Here is a 23,739-nt window from a genome sequence, read left to right as displayed (position 1 = left end):
GGACGACGAATTACGAGCCACCGATCGAAATATAAATTACGTCAGAGAGAAGCCTCGCGAAGCATCTTCCTCTCGAACGAGCGTGGCCTAAATTCCGAATTTTCCAATCATATCCGGTATTCCTGCGACTCGGATGAGCTCCAAATGTCGACAAAGAAGAGGTTCAAGGTCGCATGGATCGGGCACCAAAAACACGATGATTTCCTGCCAGTCAATTAGCCAGGCACTCTCATTAGGAATTCTCTTTGTGTTTCATCCTGCCTCGAACGTTATTTTGCCTCCGGGCCGTTCAAACGATGATGCAATTATCGTTTTATCTCTCGATGATAACTCGAACCCCATGATAAATCAGGCCCCCCCCCCCTCCCCTCGCGTTCACGTACGTCCACGCGTCAAACACGCTCCAAATACGTCTTTGTTGAATCGGCCCCAAGGTCGCCCTTGTCAGCACTAGAGACAAGCGGACAAGCCCCGTAGAAGGACGCGAGATCCCCGTGCGTATGCGATCAAGAGGATTGGAGTGGCATCCGCTCCAGGGGCGAAACAGAGCCGAGGCCAATTGCGCCTCTCCAGTCCAGACCTCATCATCTCGTTCGAGCAGATCCGTTTCGACATTATTTCCGGGGCTGAATGCCTTCGTTTCAGTTTAATTATTATGTACGAAGCATATTTGTATCATCGACTCGCAATCCGCTCAGCGACGATGCGCTCCTCATCGAGAGATCGATGAGAACGACTATGCGAAGCTCGTGCAACAACGTTGCAGCCGCAAACCTCGATTCATCAGGCTCGCTCAGCCGCGATATGCGGCAGCGCACTCGACCAATGGATTTACACGTCCACGTAATATTCACATTCAAGGACGTTCCTCATCATTTATCCCCCAATGTTAATCTCTTGACCCTCATTGTTATCTGTTTGGGATTGAAATCTCCTTTGTACCGATTCGCATGTCGAAGGGCACAGGATTTAGTACGCCTCGAATGGTTCCGAGTGCTTAGAGATTGCTGTTGAAACCGTATTTCTGCTCAGTTTCATTGTTTCGTGGATTTTCAAGTCTACCGATCGATTGTCGCCCAAATTTCACGAAGATCTCTTCTCACGATATTCCGGAAATATTTCCTTTTACCGAAATTCTAATATGAAGTTTGGAATATTTCGCTCAGTCGAAGAAGGCCTTGCGAGCCTTTGTGCCTACGAGAGAACATCTCGGTTCTTTGTCGCCCTGCCGAGAGCGTGCTCTCAAACTAAATTTCTTTGTTTTCATAGCCGCGGAGCCTCTCGGCTCACATTATTCACCGATGCGCTGCTTGAATTTTCAGTCTCGAATCGTCCCACCAGCATTTTCGAGTCTCCCAGTCGCCCTAATCGTGTCAACGACTTTGAAAGCCTGCTCTTAGCCTCAGCATTCGTTCGACCGATTTTTCATCCGGGAATTTCGGGAAAATCGATACAAGCCGGAAAACAAAATGATGGAAAATTCAATGCCCAGGGATTTCTCACTCTTTCCTCATTTTCGTAACTCGGCATTGCGAGGCAAAGATTTTTTGCCTAAATTTCGGTACGAAATAATCGTCGCTGTGTGCTCATCTTGTCAGCGGAGCATGCGCCGACTCTACCTATCCCCGATATTAAGGACGCGCGCGCGCATGTTCCACCCTCGCGTGGAGAGTCCGGTCCTTAACAGTCTCTTTTATACATATATTCATATTTATATATATTTTAGACCAACACGCGTATAGATATACGTTTTAAAATGTGTAGATGCATATAGACATAGGGAGGTAGGTTGAGGGACGGGTTTCGTTCGCGCAGAATTTGCCCCATGCTTGTACGGCGAGTCGGGCGTCGTCACGTATTGATTCACCCTATTATCCTTCTCTCGCGTACAGCGCGAGCCCGAGCTACCCCTCGCTAGATGGCGACCGAGCCGCCCCTCTGTTCTCCCTTTCTCTCTCTCTCTCTCGCTGCTTCTCTCTTCCGCCCGTTAGCGGGGGTGTGAAAGAGAGAGAGAGAGAGAAATTTAGCGGAGCCACCACACCGAGATAGCAGCAAGAAGATTCCAACTATCTCGCAGTCGTTTCGGGGTTGTTTCTGTGCGACGACACGCGCCACGAGCCTCTCGTACTATTTCCCAGTTGCTTCGGCGACGATCCCTGGAACACGGGAATAATTAGTGCGGTTGATGCTCGAATAATCGTGGATTTCGAACGGTGCGGGGATTAACTGATATCGCGAGTGGAACGAATTCGATTCTTTGCTTCCAAGTCGGTTGACGAATCGAATTAATTTTGGGAATTAACTTCCTGTGAGGCCTCTCGATCGCTCGGGACTCGGGCAATCTTCGTATTCGCACGATCGCAACGACTGCGCCTTCGAAATACTCGATGTTGTGTCAGGCTTCTCGTGATTTTCCATTTGTGCTGTAAATATTATTGTTTTTATCCGGATTCGCGTTGAGAGAATTCTGTGGTGCTTCTGCGGTGACATTAAAGTTGTCAAAAGTGTGCTGGTCCTTGATCGTGTCGCTTTCGAGTTTTTCGAGTTTTCCGAATTTTCCAATGAAAAATGATTTTTTAAAATTAACACCTCCAACCACCTCTCACTCCCCATCATCGATCGACGACTCTGTCAAATTGCTGATTAAACAAGCAACTCGAGCCATATCGTGGCCAAAAATACTCGCACTTACGAAACTAATGGGCAAGCTCCTTTTAAGAAACTAATGAACATTCTCCCCTTCTTTGTTCCGGTTCTTCCCACTGGCGCAATATCAAACGCTAAAACACCGAGGACAATTTGAAGTTTTGAGCTGAAATTATTTTCGGGGCATCGGGAAACAAAAAGGCTGCTGTCATCGTCGACGTTGTTGTCAGGCGGCGTCTCCATTCCTCTCTAATTAGGCCATTCACTCGAGAAATCCGCAAACACTCCTCTGTGCACAACGTTCAAGAACTGTGGGCAAACGAGGTGGAGGTGGAGGCTTGAGGTTAACATCGATTTTTTAGCCCCACGATCGATTGAATTCCAACGCTCTCTTCCCAGCATACATATATATATATAAAATAGAATTAGAATTAAAATATAAATAATGTGGAATAGTACTCGATAAATGTCGAATTAGCGAACATATGATTGGAATGTGCAGTTGTTAGAAACATCTGTTCGAACGAGGAACTCTATGTTAAGGCCTTTGCTATTGAACACTCTGCGGATACGCTTCGACACGAGCTTTATCCGAAAAATATCAATCGACGATATTTATTTCTGCAGCGAATGAAAAAAATTATATTTTCCCTTTTAACACTGGTGAAAATAACCGGTGGAATAATTAAATCAACGAATAATGCGGTCGAAGAGGACGCCGACGCTCCTCGAGAGTGCAATGACTTTCGCTGCCCCGAGAACGATTAACTCGTCCTCGCATTATGGGCTCGAGAACGAAATAAGTTTTTAAAACTTGCCTATTTTAGAAAATACTGGCTTTTCATAAGGCTCGAGATAAGAACGGTGAATTTAACGTGCGCGAGTGTCTCCGAACGACGGTCTCGCTCATATACGTACACTTTTTTTTATCTACCATTCCTATTGCGAAAGGGTGCGTCAATCGAGCTTTCAAACTGGCGGCTTCCAAGGTTGCAGCAGTGACCTCGTGCAAGATGGTCACGCGCGGCCTTTTAAAGGTAATAAATCGTACGAATAGATAATCAACTATTTTTCATCTACGAAAATGGCTCTTGGAAGCTTCCCCTCCTCGGAGACTCTCCCTGGTTCCTTGAATTATTGAACAGCTCCAGAATTTTTTTGGGTACCAAATAATGAAGAGGTTCGGCAATTGCAATTTTAATGACTCGAGGAGGAAAAAATAAATCCGTCGATCGTAATTGAATTGTAATCGTGCGAATTCGAGGTGAGCAGATTCTGCAGATTGCCAATATATTTCGAGGGACCGTTATTGCCTCGTTAATGCGACGAAGCAATTTTGATGCTCTCACGAACGAACTTAATTTAATTCCTATTGAAAAGTGTAACAGGCCGAAGGTGCTGTTCCTTTGATTTTTCTTCCGACGATTTGAAGCTACTGCGCCACTTGTTGATGAACCTTTCAGCCGTTTGTGCCAATAATACTCGAATTACGTCGCATTCTTTATTTAAAGAATCGGCGAAACGATTTAAACAAATTTGTTTGTTTACTTTTACCATTTTATCGATAAGTTTCGGGATAAACGATTTTCAAAGTTATTTACAGAGAGATGAAGATGACAACGGACGCGTTTGAAAAACGAAAATTTTGTGTTGCCTCTATTTTGACAGTTTTTTTTTTCATTCCATGAAAAAAAACGAATTGGATGTTCGTTCTTTTGAGCAAACACCCCGATCGATACTCTGATTTTAACATTTCGATTTTTTTTGTTCTTTCTCTTCAGACAGGGGATGGTGGCGGATCGTTGAGCGGCGCTTATCGACTGTCCGCGAAAAGTCGTACCTCGGAGGAGCCCCACATTGGAAAATATAAATTGCTTAAGACCATCGGCAAAGGAAACTTTGCCAAAGTTAAACTTGCCAAGCATGTCCCCACCGGCAAAGAAGTGGCTATCAAGATCATTGACAAGACCCAGCTGAATCCTGGCAGTCTTCAAAAGGTGCGTTTCACAAAAAACAATTTTTTTTTTCGAAGTTACTTGAATTTTGTCCCCCTAAAAGACTCGATACAAAGTTGAACTCAAATTTGAACGCCCGGCCTTGGAAAAATCGATTATTTTTCGTTAGATCTCAATACGCTTGATCGATCAACAAAATTTTCTACCCTCAATATTCATTGGATTGAACTTTTCATCAAAAGGATTTATATCTGACTTTTGTGGAAAATGTTTGTAGAGCTTGAATAAAAAATTTGTTCCTCCCTGTTTTTTTTTTTTTTTTATTATTCTTGATTCAATTTTGTAATTTGTGTGTTTGTTTTTTTATTCGAATAACAGCTGTTCCGCGAAGTAAGGATAATGAAGATGCTCGACCATCCGAACATAGTTAAACTTTTCCAAGTGATCGAGACTGAAAAGACATTGTACCTGGTGATGGAGTATGCGAGCGGTGGAGAAGTATTCGATTATCTTGTGTTGCACGGTAGAATGAAGGAAAAAGAAGCGAGAGCTAAATTCAGGCAAATCGTATCGGCTGTGCAATATTGCCACCAGAAGAAAATCATACACAGGGATTTGAAAGCGGAAAACTTGTTGTTGGACAGCGAAATGAATATTAAGATTGCTGACTTTGGATTCAGCAATGAATTCACGCCAGGCAACAAATTGGACACGTTTTGCGGCTCACCTCCGTACGCGGCGCCTGAATTGTTTCAAGGTAATGGCAGAGAGACACTCCTTTCGATTTCTCCCAAAATGTCATTTCACCGATTCGTTCGAAAAATTTGAAGCTATCAGCCGAACATAAAAAATTCCAATAAAAAATGTAAAATTTTTCATTCGTTTATAAAATTAACCTTTTTATTGCGTGAGAATATAATTATAAAGATCCTTGTAGATGAGATTAATGACAATTGTAAAATAATGTTTTTTTTTTTTTTTTTTCGTTAAACAGGAAAGAAATACGATGGGCCTGAGGTTGATGTTTGGTCGCTGGGTGTGATCCTCTATACCCTAGTGTCAGGCTCACTGCCATTCGACGGTTCGACCCTGAGAGAGCTAAGGGAAAGGGTATTGAGAGGGAAATATCGTATTCCGTTTTACATGTCGACTGACTGTGAAAATCTTTTGAAGAAATTTTTGGTGCTCAATCCGACGAAGCGGGCCTCATTAGAGGTACGTGGTGATAAGGTTCGGATTGCAAATTGTCTCTGCACTTGCATATTCCGTAGAGAAAAAAAAAGAAATGAAAAAAGAAGCAGACATTTTGATATAAATATTAGTAAATTTCGTAGTCAAACTCAAGAAAGACAAATATAGTTCATTTACATGAGTTTAAAAAGAGTTGTGCAAGGGTAGTTTGGAGCATGCGGTAAACAAAAGAGAAAAATGAAGTACAAACGTTCGTGTTAATAACGTAGCGATTACGTCGACCGAAATAGTTGTTGATCATTGAAATTTGAATCATTGTGCTAAATCCTCACTTTCGTTCGTCTAAAAATTATCGGAAATATAAAAACAGAAGATTTTCTTTTGGATTCCAATGATACAAATTTCAACGTCGTCACTGTTCTCACACTTTAATTATCATTAGAGTTCTTGCATCGCAATTAATGGAGGTTTTGTTTGTTTCAGAATATAATGAAGGACAAGTGGATGAATATGGGCTACGAGGATGACGAATTAAAACCGTACTTAGAACCCGAACCCGATTACAAAGATCACAAGAGGATAGGTGAGTCTGCCAGTATGTACATAACAATTTTTCTACCTAACCGTATCTAACTATAATTAATAATTCGATGTTTTTTCTTTTCTTTTTATGTTTGTTATTGAACACTCTGGCTTCTCGACGTTGCGATGGGTTTCACAATCTCTTTGTCATATTGATCTTGTTTTTTTTTCTCTCTTTTTTTGTTAATGTACTTCCACAATAACACTAAAAGGAATCGCCCGATTAATTTCTACGCATAGAAGATTCGTCTCAAGTAAGAGTGTTCAAGTTGCGTATAATTGTCGTACGTATACGTCATGACGAACTTGACAGCTGCGTCGTTTATTGGCAATTGGCGATAATCGAGTGCATACATGAAAACTTCTCGAGTGATGGATCGTTGAATTGCGAGGAAAAAAAAATTTTCCCATTTTTCAATAGCATTATTTGAAATTCTTCTTCGAATACTCGAACGCCAATTGCTCCAACTCTGGCAATGCTCTAGTCTTATTTTAGTACATGTGCATATTTGCATGCGTATTATTATCGTGTATGTCGTACTGTCGAATAATGCGAGAAAAGAATCATTAGAAAAGTTTCTACAAGCAGAACAGTTTCAATCGTCCATATTTATAAATACATATAAAAAGAGAGAAAACATTAAAAAATAATAGAGCAAACGGAATTATTTATAAACGTTATCTTGATTGGATGTAACTATGCCTGTGACGAATGTGTGTTACAGAGGCATTAGCTAGTATGGGATATACGCGAAGTGAAATTGAAGATTCGCTCGGACAGGCAAAGTACGACGATGTCTTCGCCACGTATCTGCTACTCGGCAGAAAAACGACCGATGTGAGTCCTTTTTTTCTCCATTGTTACCCCCTTCCCATCATTCGTAATGACCTCTTCATTTTCATACTTTTTTTTTTCTTCTTTTTTTCGTTCGAGCATCTTGTTCCGATTTGAAGCAAATATTTTGATTCGTTCGTTAAACGAGTGTGATTATTACGTTTTGTGTTAATCGTAACACTTGAGCAGTTTTATTCATTATTTTATGTCTTCAGAGATAATCCACGTGAAACATGGGAAGCTCCTATTCACCCAAGTTTTAGTACCTAACCATTCGATAATGATTTTGAAAAATTTATTTTAAAATGCGGCATGAGATTTTACAAATTACGATCTCACGCGCAATTGTGATTATGGTCATATGTTAATGTTAAATTTGTTTGTTTTTATGATAAAATAGCCCGAAAGCGACGGTTCACGATCCGGCAGTTCGCTCTCGTTGCGCAACATTCCGCCACAAGTTGGTTCAGGCGGTGGTAGCGGTAGCGGCGGAGGTACCGGAGGAGCTGTACAAAGTCCATCGCACAGAGGTGTTCATCGGAGTATTTCTGCAAGCAATCCCAAACCCAGTAGACGAGCTTCCTCTGGTGGTGAAACTCTTCGTAAGTCCCTGCAACCGACTAAAATATTAATACCGCAAATGGATTGCCGCTAATTATTTAATGATTTTTTCTCGTGGATTTTTCACTCCCCTGCGCGAGATACCCCTGTGCCCCCTCTTTTGTAAATAAACAACAACAACGACGATATCTACGAGCTACGTCGAGAAAAGTAACTAACGACGATACACGAGTCCCGGTACTCACATCGCTCGATCTCTCTAATCGTTCAGTTCATTATCACTTTTTTTTCATTTCCATTGCTCCTCGTTGTCGAAATCCAATGTCCTGCGCGAAGTTCGAAAATTTGAGTTTCGATCATAATTACGATCACGATGCTTAAAAATAAGTCCGAGATCATAATGATTCAGTGTCAAACTGGAAATACAAGTTTGGCTAAAAAAATAAAGCGATAAAATGTTTCACACTGAAATTCTCAGCGCATGGATTATCGGTACGAGGAGAAAGCTTCAAAAAATCATGAATACGTAATTAAAATTTCACAAATCACATTCATTATTCGATTTCGAATGAGCAGTCCTACAAAAAAGGTAAAATCCTCGAGCCGGCCCAACAATAATTGTCACATTAACAGAGTGTCCGTAACTAATAAATTATTATCCCCATGCTCGGTTTTATCCACCCGGATAATCAACGATAGGCGGAGCACCGAGTCCAGGTAATGCAACGAACCACAATCATGCGACAGCCGTAACCGGTGGCACGGTCACCGGAAGTGGGGGTAGTAATTTCAAAAGGCAAAACACCGTGGACGCTGCTACGATTAAAGAGAATAGCGCACGTGTCTCGGCCACGAGACCATCCGCGCCCAAAAATAGTCCGGGGCAACTCGATACCAGTGAGTTTTTTCATCCTCTCCCACCATATCCTTTTTAGGCTTTCTCACCATTCAATTACAAGTAGCATCTTTGGATTACAACGATATTCGTTCCTTCTCGTACGAGAATAACAAATTTATTTGCAGTCTCGACGCAGTTTCGCCTTGAGTTTTTCTTCGGCGACCTTAGCCTCGAATCTGCCAAAGAATTTGATGCCCGTTAAAAATCTTGAAGAAAAAAATCATCTTGCATTCCAACGATGCCTTCTCATTAGCAGCATATTTCACAATTTACACTTTTACACTATTTTATCTCCAGTATTTTCATACTCTCTTTTTCGCTTTTTCAATCAACTCTTCAACTTTTTGGCAATCATCGTCTCAGCAGTAAATTATTCTCATGGGATTTCATTCCTTTGGTACTCTTTCGTATGATCGAAATTATTGATCAATGAAAGATCGAACAACCGTCGTCACAGGACAAAATTAGACCTTCAGATGATTTTTTTTTTTTTTTTTTTTTTAAATCGTACATATCGAAACACGTAAACTGTCATTCAAATTCCTACATTCATAAAATGGGCGATGCACACGCCATCATCGAAGTCTCCAATTTCTCCAGTACTCGATAAGCCAAATTTTCGTGCAATCGTTAAAAATACAATTTTTCGTATCGACGGTCTCGTTCACCGATTTGCATCGTGTTTTACTTTCTTATTGTCGTTATTGTTCTTTTATTCTCGTTTCCTCGTTTTTTCTATATTCTCTAATTTCGTTGCTCGACGGATTGTATGCTTCATTTTTCTTTTTTCCTCTCCTCTCTCCTCGTCTGCTTTTTTGTTGTGTTTTTTTCGCTCCTCCAATCCTATCTTTCTGCCTGCGTTGTTTTCTTTCAATTATTGAAAGTACGTTTGCTTTGTTTTGTGTTGAACCATATCTAATGAGGCTTGCAGTGACAATGTTCATTCTAGGCGTTGGTACAAGTCCTGGTGGAAAAGGAAGAGCCGCTAAGAGTAATACGATAAACACCGCTGTCGGTGGCGTCCGAACACTGACTTCACCGGCTCCTGGCTCCGTTGGTCGTCGCAGTACAATATCGTACGAACAAACCGCCAAAACAGCCTCTTCGTCTACGGAAAGAACAAACGACGTGCCCAGGTACGAAAATCCAAAAAGTACTTTTTGTTTTCTCGATCGTTACAAGTTTTACGAAAGATTTTTCACTGGGGAAATCAAATTACTTGCGATTCTTTGCAACACTGACAAACCCTATTTGTCGTCATTCAATGATGATTCCATTATTTCGCAGTGTAATGTCCAATTTCTACGAATCCACAGGTCGCACGTAATTTTTTCCCACGAACGTTTAACAATGATCGGCAAATATTCAATGAACAATTGTAAAAAAAAAAAACATTCCATACTAACCGTAATATTCGCATCTAGAGATTGGAGTTTTCGTTTGTGCACAATACAAATGTTTGTGCTGAAAATAAAGAAAAAGTGGACGAATCATTCTCACACTAACTAAATTTAGATGAACGTAGAGTGTGCCGTTTTATTTTTTCTTTAGAATACACGTAGATTTAACATGAAGAAAGAACATGAGACCAAGAAAATCTTGAATTTCGAACAACGAACGAGACATTATTATTTGTTGCGTTGCTCTAGCATGCTGGCTGCTGCCTGCCAATCATTTTTCACAATGTATCCGTACACTCGTGGGATTATTCCACGAAATAATCATTTTTCGTTGGATCGTCGTTCCACATCTCTGAGAAAAGTTGAAAAAAAAAAACAGAAAATCACGGGGAATATCAAACTACCGTTTCTCTCTTGAACAGTAGCATCTGAATAACGAGTATTTTTTATCACGAGTTGAAAAAAATGATGACGAATTAACACGAAAATTTGCATCCGGATTCTCAAAGAAAAACTCCCACTTTCTTGTCCTTCGGACAAAAGTTTCACGCTTTCTTTGTGCAAACAATGAAACGGGGATTTTTCTTTAGATCCCAACTACTTTAAACGAAACGGAGTATGATTGAATATCGAGTGAAATGGCCCATGAGTGTATCGTCAATATCAGATCATCCACTCCATGTACGAACAATCGAATCTACTTTGTATATGTATATATTTACTTCTATACATATATATGTACACTGAAAAAAATAGAAGAAAGAATAATCGAACGTGTACAGTTGCTTGTCGTAACCACAACAAAAGTAACCACAAATTTCATAGATATAAAACTTGCGTCGTTTTGTTCAATCACTCGTGTGTACAGGATCCATCTTTCTGTCTTTTTCGCACACTCTCATTTACGTCATTTATGCATCATATAGAATTTCATTGTCGCGAAACATTTAACGTTTGCGTGGAGACTCGAAATTTTCGTATATTCGTAATAAAACGAAGGATTTCGCGATGTGAAAAACCTCCACTGATAGATTTTTGTTTCGTGGCGAAACGAAGCCTGCGACAACGTTGAGCCCTCACCTCCGACTCTGTATTATCTCGTAGTCGCGGTAATCGATCCGAGGCCCTGTGACACGAAGAGAATTGATTGAAAGAACGGTTGTTTGTACGCTGAGAATCGGTCTGGAAAACGAATTTTTATCGTGGACAGTATACTTGTTACTTTTTTCGAAACTCGTTGTCCATTATCGCAACCGGAATTCGGTACAAAACAAGTCTTTCAGAGTCCGAATTTCGGTCCTGATATTTTGACAAACAAACTTTTATCGACGATTGCTGCAGGGGCTTAGTCGTCCCTGTCAAGTTAATTCGGTTTCCAGTGGAAAACAGAACGAAAATTAATGAAAAAAAGGATAAGCTTATGAAGCGTTTAGCGTCCGGGAACGTTTTTTTTTTCCTTTTTTTGACGAATTTTGTGCGCAGCTTGGGCGAGGGCACTAGGCCGACGCGAGGTCATACCAAGTCTGCGAGCATCAGTGCAGGTCACCGCTCCTCTAGTGGCGTACCTTCCAGCGACCACTCGCTTCTGGACACTCAACCACGCAACGTTCACAACTCCCTACTCGCAACAGCTGATCCCCTTAGACAGAGGTACAGGTTCCCCATTATATCCTCGTCGAATTGAACGGTCTTTCAAATGATGATTATTTATTTACTTATTTTTTCATTTTCATCTCTTCGTTCAATTTTAGCTCTTTCCTTTTGTAATGTTATTCTCAATCGTTTCTCGTTCGTTATTTCTCAGCCCCCCCCCCCCCCTCCCTGCCGCCCTTTTTAATTTACTTTTGGCCACTAACTCTCTTGGGATATCAGTCTTTTCGGATTTATGCTATGCCCTCTCTCCCTCCGACACTTACACCAGCCCCTATCAACCCTATCAAGCAACACGGAGACAAACGTGACTCTTGTCGGTTAGCTTCGTCTCGCAGGGCTCTACTCTTTGTTTTTGGTACACTCGAATATTCGTTTTGTCAATACTTATTGCATCTACCAGACGATCAGCTATGTCGAAAGAAAAACTCGCCTGAAAAACGGACTTGCAGCTCTTCTTCACTCTATTCTACATCGCTGAATAAATTGTTCTCAATTAAATGGATTTATCGGTTAAAATAAATTGTAAATCGTGTTAGCTCTTCGGTTACATCATTTCCGCACATAAATTCCTAATTATTCGTCGCGTTCGTTGAACTTCCTTCGCTGTGAAGAAGCATTGATTATTCGAGCTCACTTCCTCGATCAGTTACAAATATATATACTTCAACATAGCTGTTACGATCGATATTTATATAAAGTATCCGCATTTCACGGCTTTCATCAATTCAAAGCAGCGACGGATAACTCTCGTTACGTTCGAAGAAGCATCCCCCCCCCCCCTCCACTTCATTCACCGTTTTCATCGTCAATTGTAATTACCAAAGTAACGGTGTTCTGCGAGTCGTAGATCATCGTCATTTTTTTGTCATTTATTTCGTTTTGGGAAAGAAATTTTTTTCATAGATTTGAGAATAAATGATAAATTATATGGAAAGCTTTTTCGACGGGAAGAAAACAACGAGAGAGTTGATCCGCGATGAGACCCCGGTGATCAACGGAAATTACTTTTAGTTTGCATGGCATTTGAATTTCTAGTTTTTCCGCCCTTTCTTTTGTACCTTCTTCCGCTCTCTGACCCCGTAATTGTACTTCCACCGCGTACACACCAAAGAGCTTGACGGGAACAGTCGCGTTCATTATCAGGGATTTATTTTGTATATTATTTTGTTATTCTGGTTTTCATTCGATTTTTCTTTTCTTTTGATTTTTAAAAATATTTCTTCTTTTTTGTCATGATAGGCCGATCATCGTCATTAAATCATGAAAATTCAACGCATTTATCATCGCATGCTCAATAGCTTTCGTAGCTCTGTAACACTCGTAGAATTCTATGCTTTAGACTGAACAAACAAATACGAAACTTTGATTACAGCGGAAAAAAAACTTTTTCGCCAATTTTTTTATGTTTTGCGGTTCTGTTACCGTCGAGGATTATCGAGCAACGCGATTTTAGTCGAAAGCCTCTCTCGCAGAGCTTCTTTTTCTTCTGCAATATTTGCACTCGGACTATTTGCTTAAATGACGCAGTCTTTCGGTGATTGCCAGAAGTAGTGAGCTCAATCATCCTCGAAAAAATATGAAACTCTCTCATATTCGGCAGTGCAAATTTTTCGCTAGAGGATTTCAAGCGTTTTGTTTGAAATCTCTGAAAAAAAAAACTCGTTCGAAAAACTCTGTTTAATTCTTACCGGGAAAGCGCACAGCTCGTGTCAAAATTTTCAATATTTTTGTGTTGTCACAGTTCGGCGGAAATCCTCGAACAACTTTATTTGCGTAGTTTGTTTTTGGTATTACGAAGCTTTTTATCAAACCATGTGACACAGTTCCTGGGCGTTTTCGCTTGCAACTAAATAAAAATAGAAAAACGTAGCACCATAGAGCGCTTTGGGTCGATAAACGTTGATCGTTTTTTTTTTTGAGCACGTACAACAACAAGCATAAATTAGTTTTATTTCACGCTAAGAATTTCTAAGCATAGTTGCTAAATTCTTAGCTAAGAATTTCGCTCGATGATATCGGCGTTATTCAGAGGGATTTATTTTCATTGTTGATTAGTTACTTTTTAGAGTAATTTTGTATTTTTTAAAAAATTTTTGTTGCTTACTCGATAAGAACTCGTTTGATATATTCGACAAATAATGAATAATTTGTTTTACATCAGCTTGGGTGTACCACCAAGCAATAGATTGGTAACGCCGACGACGCCAGCATTTCCCAGGAATGTTCCAAGCCGCAGTACGTTCCATTCTGGCCAAAACAGGGCACAGCGCAACCACGCTCAGGTTCGTAAATGTTCGATGCACGAAACGTTCACTAACACGGAGCGAGCATAAAAGGAGGAATTTAATATTTGAGTATGAAACAAAGAAGACTAAAACTCGGGACGGCTGCATTGTGTATTTTTTTCAACCTCTAACTCTCGGTCTTTTTCTTCTTCTATTTATTTCCGTATCTTTCTGTATCTCAGCTTCATTGAGAAACGTTATTTCGATCTACCGCTGTAGCCAAAAGTATTGAGCGCGTCCTTATTTTTCGATCCGATTGCTGTGGAAACGAAAAATTTGAAATGACGAAAAAATGAACCGGTGAAATATCATTTTTTTTCCGAAGCATTTGACAGTTCTCAATACTCTTGGCCAAAGCAGTACAAAACGTTTCGATGATTCTCCTCTTATTCTCCCGTATCGGCGAAGAGCCATCAAAAAATCGCGTCTAGTTGGACTGAACCGTGTTCAAAATTACAGGGTCACACACATACGCAGGACACGAATGCGATAAGCCCGCTAGCGAGGCCATCCTTTTTCTCCAAACTTTCGTCGAGGTTCTCCAAACGGTGAGTTTTCAAAACGTTCAAATTTATCAAATAATCTTTCAATGAAAAACAAATAAACCATTTTTCTCGTTGACGTTTATTATTGATTAACCATGTAAGCGATAATCGTTACATCTCTCGGCATGCTTATTAAATTTTAACGTCATAGAATACGCGCCAGTGTCGTGTGTCAATAGCTGTCCCTTTCCAATTGTGTGTGTTTTTCTTCCCGGATTTGTTATTTTTATACTTTTTATTTTTCCATACTAAATTATAAATCGTAAATTGCTCAATAATGTTACCAAGTCGTGTTGTTATCTCGAATATTTCAACATCGAGCTTAACCTGCATTGGATCCATTTCCGGTTCTCAAATCCCTTCTCCCAAGACCTTCCTTTTTCAAACGATTAAGGGGTGATCCTGATAGGGGCTTCTATCACTGCTGCTCCAACTTTCCCAATACCCTAATCGAGCACTCAATGTTCATTCGTTCCAACGAATCACTCGATTCAGAAACTTTTTTCCACAAACGTTCTCGCGGCTGCTTGGAATTTAAAAATTCATTTCTCTCACCGCTTTACCCGGTACTTGTGAACGTTTTTCCAACCAACACAATCGTTTCGTATTCATAAAGATTATTAACAATCGAAAATAAATTTCACTCTTATCGTGACTTTTTATCGACGTACGATAGTAAACGATCCTAAATTGAGCTTGAGAATAACCAAGTACCAAGTCTGCATGAAAATTTTGTCCGGCCACACACTTTCCAAAGCTTCGCCAGACGAAATTCTCAATTTTTCTCACGAACGAACCAAACGAAACTTTCAAATAATTGATACTCTACCGAATTCCTATGAATACACGTATAATTAATGTCATGTACAATGAGAGCTTGAAAAAGGGCAGCTTTATATATTTCGGGGGCATGTTTTAGCGATACGATATTTATGCATGAAATCTCGTCCCAATTTTTGTCTCATTTTTTTTTCTTCTCTACAATCAATAAAAACAACCAACAAATCAAACAGATGCATTTGTTAACGTGTAATTATTCCTTCGATCGTAATCCTAAGGAATATATATGTACTCGTATATATATATTCGTATTATGTACGTTGTGTATGCATGCTATTTACGATGTTTATGTTTTAAGGATGCACAATGACTATGTAATTCTGGAAGGCCTTGTACTGATTATCATTACTAGTATTACCATTATTATTATTATTATTTTATATTGATTTTCTATTAATTTGATACATAATTCAACTGAATTAAGAGAAACGGGTTTGTTTTTTTTTTTTTATGTATACGGAATTGCGTTGAATTCGCTGTAAATCCGATGAGCTAGCAGCGACCATTATCAGTGAAAGCCATGTACGATATGTATTTGTATATATATGTGTGTGTCTATATATATATATATATGAATATATATACTGATCTATGTAGCTTATGTTATGAAATCTTTGCAATGTCATAGATTTACTACTATTTTAATTTAATAAGTTATTCTTTCAAACTTTTTAATAAAATAAACGTTCAAACGACCTGAAATTGAGATAAAACGTTATCGCGCACGTCTATATTTGTCTATCTCTCTCTCTGTTTTCTCCCATGAGTATACCTGCTTGGAAAGCGTTTTTTTTCCGTCATTCCCTTCCGTTTTTTTTTCTATCACGTAAAGTAGTGGTTCATTTTTGGTTGGTACTTTTTTGTCTGTTTCGTTGTACGGGCACTCGCGAAGATTCTGTTGAGGGATACGAACGAATTGGTGTTCAGATTGTTTCATTGGTGAAACGAGATTGCATCACGTTTCATTCTGACTAATGTTTTAATTTCATAGCTTGATGATTTTTTTTTAATTTTTTTTTTATTTTTCTAATAGAGTTTCGTGGCAAAAGTTCTTTCGGAATTTTGTTGATTCGAACGTCGAAAATTACGAATAAGCACGCGTTTGATCGTTAAATTCTTGAATCGGAATTATAAAGTCGTGTCTCAGTGTGGAAATACGCCTCGATTTTTACTGCTTAAAAAAATGAACCACTCGAGTAAGAACGGATGAAAAGTTTGTCGAGAATAATTATTCAAAGCGTCTCTCATAGGCAGTAGAATTTTGAGTTTCTTCTCCCCTCATTAGTTCTCTTTTCATTTAAATTATTTCAATTTCGTCACTCGATGGTATAATCGTAAATCATTGTTTTCCCAAAGCGATTTTAACTAATTTCCAGTAGTAGCGACTTTACGGAATAAAAATTAAGAAAAAATAAAACAAAAACAGAACAGCGATCTCTTCGAGCGATAGGAAAATTTGAATACAGAGAGGGAGCTGATGAAAAAAAGAAACGAACGAGAATGTGTGAAAGAAGAGCGTGAGTGAAAGTTAATAGATGAATGAAAAAAAAGTAGCTCAGGTCAACCTCGCATATACTCATTGTGCATCCTTTCGTTCCGAGAAAAAAAAAAAAATCAAATGAAATGTTAACACAGCGAGGCGTTAATACACACACAAGTATACATACATGGATCTTAAAAATTTTGTTATTTTGTATGGGATTTAGTTTGTTGGATACTTCGAGCGAGAGAGAAAAAGAGGGGCGGGGGGGGGGGGGGGAGGGAGGGTGAGAAAGAAAGAGAGAGAGAGAGGGAGAGAGAAAGAAAGAGAGGAAGTGTGTGACAGAGAGAAAAAAGTGCGAATGACATGTGCGTAATAAAAAAAAGCTGCAAGCTCTGACAGCATTACAGTGTGGCCGAGTGTCGGGTATGTGTATATAAATATATGAATAATTGAACGAATAAATGAATCTATATATATATATATACACATAAAGCGCATACGAATGAGCCGGAAAAAAGCCACAGAATAACGAGAGTCATCGATGTCGAGCCTACCGGAAGAGAAACCAAAACTAGAGCGAGTTCTATTATTTTTTGTCTTTCACGAAATGGTCACTGTACTCTCATCAGTCGATGAAAAAAAAAAAAATCTTCCGATTACAAATAAGCCGAGGGATCCTTTTCTCCGGTTGTTCGATGGGAACGATAAAACGAGGAAGAGTAGATTTTCGGTAATCGTGTTTTCTACGGTCAGACTGCCTACACAGCATAGCCATTGTTGCATCAATGAAATGATCTTTTGTTATTTCACTGATTTATTTGTTTTTTTTTTTTTTTTCCTTCAATATTCCTGTTTCTTTTTTTTCGATTGTTTTACTTCCTGTTTTTAATACTTTTTGTTTTTATCGAATTTTTCTCGTTTGAGAGCAAACCAATTAAATCGGTATATATTTACTCTCTATGCTGCAGGACTTGAACCAAGTAGATTGGCTTCGTCTCAAGTTCCACGATGGCCAAGGCCATAGAGACGCGAGTCGCGGTAAACAACAATACACGATGCGCGCTGGCTATGTGTGGAGCGTTAACGCAGCTAAGACACCTCTCCCCTCTGCCCCTTTGCCCCTCGCCCTGTGCCACCTGGCGAAAAAAAACTCACAACCCCCCGACCTTCGAAAACACACCTAGAAACACTTAATAATAACAACATTAATAATAATCATCATTATAATAATGATATTGATAATTATAATAACAATAAATAATAAATAACACTAATTTTAATTGAAAACAAAAAGAAATACGAAAGAAAAGTTAACGATACAGACAAATAGAAAACTTCGAAAAGTGCAACAATTTTGTGTGTTACTATCCCGACGCTCAATGAATTTTGTGATGCACCGATAGCAAGAACGTCAAGGTGAATGAAATAGAACACACAAGAGTAGATCGAACGATTATGTAGATTAACATAAAACCGAGACGAAAAAAAAAAAAAAACAAAGAAAAGAGGAGAAAAGACAATTTTGGCTCAGTTATTCTGTGGTGCGAGTGTGCTTGAGAGTAGAGACTTCTATTTCTATGGTTTATTTCCTTCTCTTGTTTTTTTTCTTTGCAATTTTTCTTTTTTATTTCACGTTACATTTCCCATCTCTCTCAATGACTTTTGTATCTTCGACATTGATTAAAGTTACGAGGCATATTTATGTAATATACAAAAACACATAGAGCACATACCGAGTTGTGTGTATAATATTAATTACGATTCAATCGATACATGCAGACACCTTACGTCATTATAATATATTCTGATATTCACAGACAGCTACATGTATCGATTGATGTCGAGTAATTGATATCTATATATATATATATATTATAAATACATTTAAATATATTCAAAATTAATGTCTTCCTGATAATGATGTACAGGAGGTGTCGCCTTACGCACTTTAGACAATAGCACACTAAATTCTGTGCCTTTCCTCTTTTCTATACCACCGTAAAACAATCTCTCCGAATATTCCTGCCTATATTTTTGTCCGCTTCGAACATTTTACCCATGCAATTTTACACGATCTGCAAAAAAAAAAAATGAGAAGAAAAAATAACTATCCAACTCCCTATGCTCTGACCTGCCCCCTCATCTCCACCCCCCACGTATCTCTCTCCACCCTTGTAACCAAGACCTCTAATCGTATTTTTGTATCGCTCCGACCTTTTTTATCGTCGAATAATCGAATATATGTTTCCTCGTTAGAACGTGTCTCGATTTTGTAACGATCTTTATAACATCTTGGATATGGAATCCCCTCCTCCCCCCCCCCCCCCCCACCCTCTTTTTTGGCAATCGGCTTCATCGTTTAGAAACAGCTCCTCATTACTACTCACCACATGTCATTGGATTTATTTTATTTTTTTATCTTTTCCATTATTTCATCCACTTTTTTCATGTATTACCGTACGCGTATACAGGAGAAGAAAACAAATGTATTTGATTCCGTAGACTCCAAAGCTTTGATTACGAATTCACGCAGGTGGCAGCTCGTCCGTAACCCCATCAGGCTATCGAGTATCGAGTCGCTTCTACAACTCCCGAGATTTAGGATTTTTTTTGTTTTTGCTTTTTTTGTTTTTTTTTTTTTCAAGAGAATTAGGCAATTTTTTTTTTACTTTTTTGGCCCTTGTTATTTTACCTTTCGGTAATAGATTTCTTGAGTTTTTCACTTATTTGTTTATCGAATCACTCATTCGGGCTTATTTTTTTGGATAACGATCGGTCGAATTTATTAAACTCACCCTAGCGCAAGAAGCAATTATTCTTACGTACGTCTTGAAGTCACTGATCAATGCAGTTTTTGTGACTCGCTTATTTTGATCTAGAGATTTTGTAACGAGATTTTTGTGTACATAGACATTGGTATATTTTCATTTTACAGTATGTTGAGATTGTAATTGAATCATAAACGATGAAATAATTTGACGAGCTTTTCTCAATATAAAATATACGAATGAGATACGAAAAAGAAAACAATTAAAAAATGTGACTGAAAGAGTTGAATAAATAAAACATAATAATCCGTGCATTGACAGGTTTTCTAAGTGAAAGGTGAAGCATCGCCTTGTTTACCCCGAGACGAAATGAGACCAATCGACAAACTGGATATCTCTCACGCAACGGCAATCTTGCCAAAGTGGCTGCATTAATTAACGAGATCCTAAGCAAATGAACGAAATAATAAAAACAAACAAACAAACATACGAAAATCGTCAAACACACATTTATGAGAAAATATTGTTTTTTTCTTTTCTTTCTTTCTTTTTTTTTTTAATCATTTTATTTTCTTCTCACAATCATGTAGTATTTAATTTGCGTAGAAAATGAAAAAGATGAAGTGAAAAAAACACGTGCACTCGACTGGTGGTCAAGTAATATGTATTAATTGAAACATGAAAGAAAAAAAAAAGAGAAAAGAGATAAAATACGACTTGGATGTTGACAGTCGCGACGTATTTATCCAACTCATGTACGATTAATCATCAATTTCGTGCTTCTCACAATCAGTGTGTGCGTGTGTGAAAAACGATGAATATTATTATTTTTTTTCTCTCTCTTATTAATTATTCTCGTTATTTTGACCATTCGAAATTACCGAAATTCGTAGCCTCCCGTTTTTGTCTTTTCTATATTCGACTGTGATGTAGATCGTTTGTACATTTTTCATAGACTCGTTTCTTTACTTTGTTACTCGCGGAAAAAAAAAATAATTTTCCTTGATATTCGTATTATTTTGTCAAATTTCAAACGAAATCAAGAGCTTAACGTGTGGTATTTTCATGAATTTTACAGAGAGTACAAATTTCTATCGAATATGTCGATTTAAAATGTGCTCCGCACGGATTCATTATTCAGTAAAGAAACTATGAAAAATGTTCATGCTACTTTTTACTATACACATGATTTTGACGTGTAGCACTTGCAGAATATATCAATTTCTTTTCAAACTTTTATGAATCATGGGCCCTTTATGTTTATTTCTTTCCTCATGACGCGCATCATCATTTCTTTTTTCATATTTTTTCCGCGTTTTTTTTTTTCAATTTTTCATTCTTCTTTCTAACGAATAACTTCACGCCAGAAGATAAGGAGAATTATACAACAAAATTCGAACACTCTGTTGGGATGTGTTCATACAACTTTTCTTCTCCAATAGCACTTTTAAACTGCGTTTGTTTTTGCATTATTTTCTTATTCTAATAACCGATAAGAGATTGTGTATAGGTATTAAAGAATTTTAGGGGGAAACTTGAGAGTTCGAATATGATGACGTCACGAGTGTCGCTGTTTCATTACGATTTCTCTCCGTTTCTCTTGATTTGTTTAACGATCGCCTCGAATCGGCAAGGAATCGTGGGGAGACGATAATATACGAAGTAGAAAAACGAATGATCCCAATGACTGATATATTAACGGCATATCAAATTGGAAAAACCAAATCTCAGGATCCCAGGACGGGTATTTAATCATTTTCCTTTTCGATGGTAGTCTCATTTTTCCCATACGAGCACAAATAACTGTTTGTAAAAGCTTGAGGTTATTCGAGGCCTTGGGAAAATTCAAAAAAAAAAAGGGCGAGAATGAAACGTCGCTTGAGATCGTCCCAGTTGTTTAATGGGGGAAATTGATAATGAGATGGCGAATAAACCTCGATGTACATCATTTCCAATATCCTTGATTATAAAATATAATGGCAGAGGAGTGAGACGCGATCGGAGAACGATTGAAAACGAGAAAGAAAAGAATCAGGAAAGAGAGAGAGAGAGAGAGATAATGAGATAATCGAAAGCTCGATTGACAACGAGAAAGCTCGAACCGTGAACAAATTTCGAGAGCAAAAACAAAATTTTAACAAAATAAATCGAATAGAACAATGAGGATGATGCAACCGGCGTGCGTCACCGGTTGGTCGACCGAACAGGCGATTAGTTGTCAAAATGCGTAATCCGCTTCGTTTTACTGAGAACTTTTCACTTTCAAATGTCCGTTAATAAGCAATAAAAGAAACACCAACGTTTTCAGTGTTTTTCAGAATTCGTTATTTTTTATCTCCATTTTTTTAGTACGTTTCTATTCTCCTTTGATCAACCGGTAGCATGATTAATCAGATGCCGCTCATATATTTTACTGTAATAAAAGTGCATGAATGATTGTAGAAATAAAAGAAGAACAAGAAATATTTGTAAACCGATGATAGACGAACAAAAAGAGAAGAAACCATGAGAAATGCCTACGGCCATCCGGTAGATCGATGTGCGTAACAAGTGAGAGAAAGAAAGATAGAGAGAGAGAGAGAGCGTGACAGAGAGAAAGAGAAAAAGATATTAAATAATTTAGAACAATATATATTATATATAAAAATAACGAATAGAAAACATTTATATCAATGGTATATAAATATGAACGTTAATATACCTGTATACGAGTTGTTAACTTTTCTCTGCTCTCCAACGTTGAGTGCCTTTAGCAAAATTTCAATATAAATATCCAACTGTTTTATTCGTCTCGTTGTTCGCCCTCATTTTTTTCATTATTCGCAAAGCACACGCGTTAATAAATATGTGTATGTATATATAAATACACACAGACGTGAATTAGTGTCCGTGTGTGTGCGTGCCTGTATGCGAGTGTGTGTTTTCGCGTGCGTGTGTGTTTGTGCGCGTGTGTATCGAGAGCGATTAGTTGAAATTGAAATAAAATAGCAAAAAAACGAACACACGGTTATAGAGAATGATCGAAAGCAAAATATCAAGGTCTCATACGGAGAGCAGTGAATGAGGCAACGAAATTTTTTGCAGGATAGAATTATTATTTAATAATATTAAGAAGCAATAATAGTAATAATTTCATAATAATAAATATTTTAAAACTGTCTTGTACATGTTGTACCGATTTTATTTCCGGAAACCTGTTCATATGCATATTGGAAATGAGAGAGGGAGAGAGAGAGAGAGAGAGAGAGAGAGAGAGAGAGAGCGAGTGGAAGAGACACAGGGAGGGAGAGAGTGCAGAGACCGTTTCGTTATTGTATCAAAGTAACAGAGAACCGAAGGAATTCTTTTTCTTGTTCATAGTTTTTTTTTTTTTCTATACACAAAAAGCTATCTCGTGACTGTAATGCATGTAACTATTTGTTTTGCAATGGCGATGTTCTAAACTATTATAGCTTTATTTTTATAACAGTCTGGTTCTTTTTTTTTCATTTTTTTTTTCAACAATTATAGTTTATATATAATTATTTATATATCTATACGTTAAATGTACAAGTGAAACGCCGACGCGATCGTGTGTCTACTTACGTCTAATGAGTTAATGTATAACACGCATAAAAATCCGCAATTTATATATATGTGTATCTATATATATATAAATACGGTGGACGTTGCTCTCATGTTTTGAAAATTTACTCGCTTTTGGTGCCCTTGCACATCTCGTGAGTGAAATAATAATATGGGAATAATCGGTGAATAGAGGATGAATAATAAATGGAGTATAAATATGAGAAATGAAAATGTGTTGTGTAAACTTACGATTAATCAAATGACCGTCATTGTTTTAAATTAGTCTTAACAATACCAATATTCACACCTCATTGAAACGTGCTAACGACGATGATATTTATACACTGAATTATCATTCGCTTCGTGAATATAATAATGAAAAAGAGACAAAACAAAAAAAATCTCACGTATGGATATGCAATGGGTATCAACATCGTTGAGCCAAAAAATTCAATGAAAGAAACATTTGAAAATCACGGAGAATTATGTCTAGCTGAACTCTCATTCATTTATCGAGTTTAGTGTTTGTT

General features: G+C 38.1%; 1 protein-coding gene across 24 annotated transcripts in view; it reads left to right on the top strand.

Annotated features, from left to right (window-relative positions):
* Window positions 1-23,739, top strand: part of LOC122414649 (serine/threonine-protein kinase MARK2-like) — a 55,266-nt gene that overhangs the window by 25,761 nt on the left and 5,766 nt on the right. For 6 of the 24 annotated variants that reach the window (XM_043426119.1, XM_043426138.1, XM_043426140.1 and 3 more), the window contains 12 exons: window positions 4,428-4,643; window positions 4,980-5,358; window positions 5,596-5,831; window positions 6,276-6,375; window positions 6,587-6,628; window positions 7,100-7,212; window positions 7,610-7,811; window positions 8,470-8,667; window positions 9,600-9,804; window positions 11,551-11,718; window positions 13,883-14,003; window positions 14,466-14,554. In XM_043426119.1, the coding sequence (XP_043282054.1) occupies window positions 4,428-4,643; window positions 4,980-5,358; window positions 5,596-5,831; window positions 6,276-6,375; window positions 6,587-6,628; window positions 7,100-7,212; window positions 7,610-7,811; window positions 8,470-8,667; window positions 9,600-9,804; window positions 11,551-11,718; window positions 13,883-14,003; window positions 14,466-14,554 (2,069 nt within the window). Of the gene's footprint in view, window positions 1-4,427; window positions 4,644-4,979; window positions 5,359-5,595; window positions 5,832-6,275; window positions 6,388-6,586; window positions 6,629-7,099; window positions 7,213-7,609; window positions 7,812-8,469; window positions 8,668-9,599; window positions 9,805-11,550; window positions 11,719-13,882; window positions 14,004-14,465; window positions 14,555-17,842; window positions 18,401-19,963; window positions 22,808-23,739 lie in introns of those variants that run through there. The other 18 variants (XM_043426128.1, XM_043426122.1, XM_043426141.1 and 15 more) reach the window with 15 other exon arrangements.

This window comes from Venturia canescens, chromosome 8, assembly GCF_019457755.1.
Source record: "Venturia canescens isolate UGA chromosome 8, ASM1945775v1, whole genome shotgun sequence".
Taxonomy (NCBI): domain Eukaryota; kingdom Metazoa; phylum Arthropoda; class Insecta; order Hymenoptera; family Ichneumonidae; genus Venturia; species Venturia canescens.
This window is presented reverse-complemented; position numbering and strand designations above follow the sequence as displayed.